This window comes from Camelina sativa, chromosome 11 (genome assembly GCF_000633955.1).
Source record: "Camelina sativa cultivar DH55 chromosome 11, Cs, whole genome shotgun sequence".
Lineage (NCBI taxonomy): Eukaryota > Viridiplantae > Streptophyta > Magnoliopsida > Brassicales > Brassicaceae > Camelina > Camelina sativa.
Window position 1 is genome coordinate 4763363 of NC_025695.1, and position 6760 is coordinate 4770122.

The following is a 6760-nucleotide window of genomic DNA, read 5'->3' on the forward strand; positions in this document are numbered from 1 at the left end:
TTCCATTTTTTTTTTTTTTTTTGTATATTAATGTTTTTGTTTTCTATGAAAGAGGTTAAAACCATGAGTTTGCAATTGGTTTTATATAATACTAGAGAGGTATATATGTCTTTTTGTATAATAATAGATTAGGCTCATAGGTTTCGAATGCGAGAGTTTGAGGTGCATTTTCAGATTCTCTTTGGAAGGTTCTCTAGTGTGTAAAACTATAGGCGTTGGATTATTTGCATTTAATCTATATATGAGTTTTCTAACGTTTTTTTTAAAAAAATATCCTCTAGTATGTACAAAATACATTATAAGTTATACATGGATGTTAAATATAAACATGACCAACCGGATTGCTAAATACTATATATATGGTTGGTAAAGTGATCTTTCAAACAGCAATTCATCTTTTACGTAAAACGACAATTCTTGTTTTCTAAAAGAGTTATAAATTCGGTAACCAGAAATAACGAAGAAGAGAGTTATGATACAATTCGATTCAGACGAGTTATTGCATTTAACAAATTTTCAAAAACTTGAGAGTCAATTTTGGCTTTCTGCTGCCCATGTGTTCATGCTTCCAATTATCCACTCGTTTCTCTATCTTAATCTTATACTAGTAGATTCTTGAGATACTTTTGATTTGTTAAAAGTTAATATTGAGTTACTCAAATATAATAATTATTTTGTTTTAAAAAATAAGGTTAGATTAGAGAGGACAAAAGTTGAAGGAACTCTTTAACAAAAAAAAAAAAAAAGTTGAAGGAACTCGTTGTGGAATAGAATTCGTTATTAGTACGTCCGACCAAATTAAAAGAACAAGAAAAGGCACGCATCGTGTGGAAACTAAAAGATGGCGATGCATGCCTTTCACATGCGTTATTTTTATTATTGAACTAAATTCTTAAACAATTATATAGTGTTTTACAAGGAAACTACGATGAACCTGACTCCCGATTATTTTAAGATCCAACAAATATAGGTACAATCAAATCTAGGATCTCCTCGCATTCGTTAGTTTCATTTCACATCTTTGAACTTTTCAAGGAAAACAAACAAACAATAACTAATTATGAAACTCATCGTTATGGCTGGAATGTCACACAGCATACAGCATACAGATCGTAATTTCAAAAATCAAAATTATTCGACATTCAAATATAATTATTGTTTGTTAAGTGAAACCATATCTTTAACAAAAAATAAATAAATAAATAAGTGAAACTACGTACAGTTGCACTTGTGCCACCCAAAAAGAAAAGTACTAAATATTTAGTGGGTTAAAATGGTTAAAATATATAATGGGTTCATGAGCCCAATAAAAGAAATAGGCCCATCCGAATAATATCTCGTTCTTAAGCTATATTTCCAATTTAGTAACTACCCGGCCGCCGGGTAACCTTCCTTCACCGCCGTGGATAGCTCTTCCTCACCCGCCGCTGATTTCTTCTGTTCGAAACGACGTGGTTTGTTAAATCTATTCAAATTGTGCTTCTTCTTCTTCTTCTTCTTCTCACTTTTGATTCGCAACAAAGAACAAACCCTAAATCCCAGCTTCTATTTCTTCTTCTCTGTTCCTCCTACTCAACTCGTCTGCTTCTTGGTCCTTTGCAGCAGCTTTTTATTCAGGAACAAACCCAATAACTATCTCTACATCCCGTGTGAAACTATTACGGTACGAATTCAAATTGAAACTGGGCATGAAATTGTATGTTTGATCTTAGACTCTTAGTTTCAAAGTGCTTTTTGCTTGTGGATGATAATAATGTAATCACTCTCTAAATAACTAATTTTGGTCAGAACAAAAGAGAAGATGAAGATTGCAATTGAAGGTTGTATGCACGGAGACCTTGACAATGTGTACAAGACAATTCAACATCATGAACAGATTCACAACACTAAAGTCGATCTCCTCCTCTGCTGCGGCGATTTTCAGGTAATCAGTCTTTACTTTTCTTCCTGAAAAAACAATGTTTGTTATCCCATTAGATTCTTCTTCTTCTTCTTAATTATGAAAGATTCGTTCTTTTGCTTCTTAGGCTGTTAGAAACGAGAAAGATATGGATAGCCTTAACGTCCCTAGAAAATACAGAGAGATGAAGTCCTTTTGGAAGTACTATTCCGGTCAAGAAGTTGCTCCCATTCCCACTATTTTCATCGGTGGCAATCACGAGGCTTCTAACTACTTGTGGGAATTGTAAGTTTTTTACTATTCTCTAAGTATTCTTGTCTTGAGTTAGGATTCTGAAGCTTAAAAAATGTGTTCTGTTCTTGATGGGGTTTGCTGCTTGTTGCTCTAGGTATTATGGAGGTTGGGCTGCCACTAATGTATATTTTTTGGGTTATGCTGGAGTTGTTAAGTTCGGTAATCTGCGAATTGGAGGCCTTTCCGGTATCTACAATGGGCATCATTACCGTTCAGGTTTTTTTACTTCTTCATCTCTCTGATTTAAGTACCAAGTTTTCAGAAATAGCAAAACCTGGATTTCGGAGTTGTGTATCTTATTGGAAATGTCCAGTTTAGGGAACTTTGTAGTTTGGTAAAGTGAAATCAGTCATTTTTGTGAGTAGGACATTTTGAGCGGCCACCATATAATGAGAGCACTATCAGATCGGTCTATCATGTTCGTGAGTATGATGTCCACAAGTTGATGCAACTTGAAGAGCCGCTTGATATATTTCTCTCACATGATTGGCCTGTTGGAATTACTGATTATGGAGACTCTGAAGCACTTTTGCGGCAAAAACCATACTTCCGTCAAGAGGTTAAAAGTGATAAATTTGAGAGAATGATTCTATTTCTTCATTTTGGTTTTGAGATCTTTGCAGTTAATTTGACCAAATTTATTACAGATTGAGGAGAGAACTCTTGGAAGTAAACCAGCGGCTTTACTGCTGGAAAAACTGAAGCCTCGCTATTGGTTTTCAGCTCACTTACACTGCAAATTTGCTGCTGCTGTTCAACATGGGAACGATGGCTCAGTGACAAAGTTTCTGGCCCTTGATAAATGCATACCAGGGAAAAAGTTTTTACAGGTTCTAATTCCTTCATGTCCACCTTGTGCTTCGTTCTTGTGAAACAAAAAGGATATCTTATAATTTCTTAAAATGTTCATTAGATTATTAAAATCGAATCAGAGCCTGGACCTTTTGAGATCCTATACGATGAAGAGTGGCTAGCAATAACACGAAAGTTCAATTCCATTTTCCCGCTAACTAAGAGATACCCAAACTTCAGGTATACCGTCTGAAAAAAGCTACATACCAAGACATGTTATGTTTATGTTTCTTCCATTTATCTTTCTACTCCTACTTACGTATTGTTTTGAGACAACAGCGCTGCTGGAATGGATATACAAGAGAGCCGTGAATGGGTGAGGAAGAAGTTAGAAGAAAGGCAGTTTAAGCCTTTTGAGTTTGCAAGGACAGTCCCAGCATATAACCCATCACAACGTATCTTTGATCCCATACCTGGTAAGTTAATGTGTTGGGTATAGAGCATTATGTAAAATATTGATGAGATCTACTATGATGTAAAGTATACGGATAATCGATTAAAAGTGTATTATTCTTGTGGAATTATGTAGAGATCCCACAGAATCCGCAGACGCTGTCTTTGTTAGAGCTCCTTGGTCTCCCTTATCTCCTTGATTCATCACCAGTAACAGGGGAAAGAACCGCTATCCCTGCTTCACTGGCTCCATCAGGTATGATTATGGCTTTCCCTGCTGATGAGGACTTTGTTGCGATAATAGTATGAATGTCAAGAATCAAACATGTCATGTTGTGTGTTGCAGATACTCCGACATATGATAGCGAAGAAATCCCAATTGATGACATTGATGAAATAGAAGAGATGGAGAAAGCAAAAGAGGATGACCCTACGAGAGACTAGACATGAATCTCTCCATTCCAGTGGTCAGAATCTTTGTTCTTTCCCTAATCTTTGACTGCTTAATCGTCAACCTGGAAAACAACCACATTAGTGGAGATTTTGTGATTAGAATATCAGGTTTTATTTGTTTGCATGTGATATTAAAGAAAAGTGAATCATAAAAAATTGTATCGAAGACAGAAACCAATGTGTTCATCCATTATTCAAGAAAGTAGGATCACTTTTTCTTCCAGAAGTTGTCTTTGCATGCATTTTCTTGGGAATACACTCACCGACAAAAACCATAGGGATAGTATGTCGGATTCACTTAAAACCATGGATTATGCTTGAAATTTTGGATTCAACTGAACTCGACCATCAATGATTCTTCATTCAATTGCGTTGACTTAACTTCATCACCTCAACTATTTTTCTTTCTCTGACACAAACATCAAATGCAAACTGTGCAGTGAACAGATACTATTTATTATCACGATAACCTTCGATACACAAACATCTATCTCTCTCGTTTTCTATTATCATTGTCACTTTCCTTTTCGAGTCAAACATAGAGACATTAAAAAAATGGCATCCTCTTCTTACAGACTAAACTATTCCTTTCTTCTTCATCTTCTTCTGTTTCTGTCTAGTCTTCTCACTTCCTCCGCCGACCTCTCTTTTAATTTCTACGCCAGTTCTTGTCCTGTAGCTGAGCTTCTCGTCAGAAACACCGTTAGATCAGCTACATTATCTGATCCAACCATCCCCGGTAAACTCCTCCGTCTCCTCTTCCACGACTGTTTCGTCCAGGTAACTAACACATGCTCACTACGAAATACAGAGAATATTCAAATAAATTTGGGCTGAGAGCTTTGATTGTTGCCATGCAAGGGCTGTGATGCGTCAGTTTTGATACAAGGGAATACCACCGAGAGAAGCGATCCTGGAAACGCATCCCTTGGAGGGTTCTCTGTCATAGACACAGCTAAGAAAGCCTTGGAGATTATATGTCCGGCCACCGTTTCCTGCGCTGACATCGTCGCACTTGCTGCTAGAGACGCCGTCGAAGCTGTAACATTATTCACTTCCACTTCAACCTATATTGCTCTAGTCCGGTGTAACTGTCCAAACTGCACCGAAACATACCGAACCATATCAAATTCTGTATCAGTTTTTCTCATAAAGAAGAACAAAACCAATTGAATGAAAAATAACCGGACATAGATTTACATTAAACCGGTTATCCTTCTTAAGGTTTGAATGTTATTTTTTTGGGCGGGACAGGCAGGAGGACCGGTGGTTGAGATTCTGACAGGGAGGAGAGACGGGAGAGTATCTATTGCTGCAAACGTAAGACCGAACATAATCGACACAGATTTCAGTCTCGACCAAATGATCGATGGCTTCTCTTCTAAAGGATTGTCTATTCAAGATCTCGTCGTTCTCTCTGGTACATATATATCAATGTTTCTTGACTATATGATGAAAACAGAGTTTGTAATTGACTAAACCGGATTGGTTATTTCATTCTACTCTGATTATATGGGTTAAGCTCTGTTTTAACTCTGTTTTTTTTTTTTTTTTTTAAATTACTGTACGTTCAGGAGCACACACGATTGGGGCTTCGCATTGCAACGCATTCAATGGAAGATTTAAACAAGACTCAAAAGGGAGTTTCGAGCTAATCGACGCGTCTCTCGACAAGTCATACGCAGAGACACTAATGAACAAATGTTCGTCCTCAGAATCGTCGTCATTGACGGTGAGCAACGATCCAGAGACATCTTCGACATTCGATAATCAGTACTATAGGAATCTGGAGACGCACAAGGGTTTGTTTCAAACTGATTCTGCACTGATGGAGGATGATCGAACGAGGAAGATGGTGGAGGCACTGGCGAGTGATGAGGAAATCTTTTTTCAGAGGTGGAGTGAGTCGTTTGTGAAGCTGAGTATGGTTGGTGTGAGAGTTGGTGAAGATGGTGAGATTAGACGTACTTGTTCTTCCGTTAATTAAAAAGATTTTTGCTTTATAGTAATTAATTTGTCTTTGATTAGGTTGTAACAATGTCTGGTTTAGTTGAGTTTTGGTTTTAACAATCGAATATGTTGGTCTAAATGTATAATGAGGTTAGTCGGTAATTGAGAACAGTGATCGGTCTGGACCAATGAAACTTCGGTAATTTTTTGGTTAAGTCCTCATGCATGGCTGGTCAAAACTCAAAACAAACAAAAGAAAAATTAGATGAGATTGTGATTCTGGACATATAATCTCATCTATTTCCCCACTCAAAACAAACCAATCATAATTCATCTATTTCCCCACTCAAAACCAACTATCCGTACGATCCACAAAAGAAAAAATTTCCACCATTGAAGCTCGTTTTAGGTAATTTATTGATCTATTCAACTGTTTTTGTTCAATTTTAACTTATTTGAAACTTGTTTATGGTGTAGGTAGTGTTGATGTGTTAGATTTGTAATGGGTTCTTATTTGAGGACATTTTTAGATTTGTTATAAATTCGTTTTTTTGTATGTTAATCTTGTTAATTCTCATTTGTTCAAGTCTATTAGAGTCAGAGTACGTGGTTGAATCGAGCTAGTGATTGAATCAAGCTAGATATTAATTGGATTAAGATTTTTCGTTTCTGTAAATGTAGGTACAACTGACTGTAACAGGAACAACTGGTACAACTGAAAGAAAGCAAAAACTATTCTAATGTTAGTTTGTATTCTATTTGCAGGAAGTAATAAATAATAATCTTCCCACATTTTCATTCATTTTGATTATGGGAGAAATCATTTAAACAATGGAGATGAAATACAATGGATTTCAAGAGAAGATGTTGGCATGCTCTTTTGATGAAAGCACCTATTGAGCAGGTTAATTATTCTGT

The 6760-nt window shown here is 36.4% G+C and overlaps 2 protein-coding genes across 3 annotated transcripts; both read left to right on the forward strand.

Annotated features, from left to right (window-relative positions):
• LOC104721660 (lariat debranching enzyme) lies at nucleotides 1378-4118 on the forward strand. Of its 2 annotated transcripts, XM_010439695.2 has the most exons (11): nucleotides 1378-1454; nucleotides 1603-1663; nucleotides 1789-1924; nucleotides 2028-2185; nucleotides 2289-2410; nucleotides 2560-2753; nucleotides 2842-3024; nucleotides 3108-3226; nucleotides 3326-3462; nucleotides 3576-3695; nucleotides 3786-4118. In XM_010439695.2, the coding sequence occupies exons 3-11, from the start codon at nucleotides 1802-1804 to the stop codon at nucleotides 3881-3883; spliced, it is 1254 nt and encodes a 417-aa protein (XP_010437997.1). In that variant the 5' UTR covers nucleotides 1378-1454; nucleotides 1603-1663; nucleotides 1789-1801; the 3' UTR covers nucleotides 3884-4118. The 2 variants fall into 2 exon arrangements, with proteins under 2 accessions (XP_010437997.1, XP_010437996.1); XM_010439694.2 differs by having other exon boundaries at nucleotides 1378-1663.
• LOC104721661 (peroxidase 46) lies at nucleotides 4268-6057 on the forward strand. Its single transcript, XM_010439696.2, has 4 exons — nucleotides 4268-4672; nucleotides 4754-4933; nucleotides 5147-5312; nucleotides 5467-6057. The coding sequence occupies exons 1-4, from the start codon at nucleotides 4448-4450 to the stop codon at nucleotides 5877-5879; spliced, it is 984 nt and encodes a 327-aa protein (XP_010437998.1). The 5' UTR covers nucleotides 4268-4447; the 3' UTR covers nucleotides 5880-6057.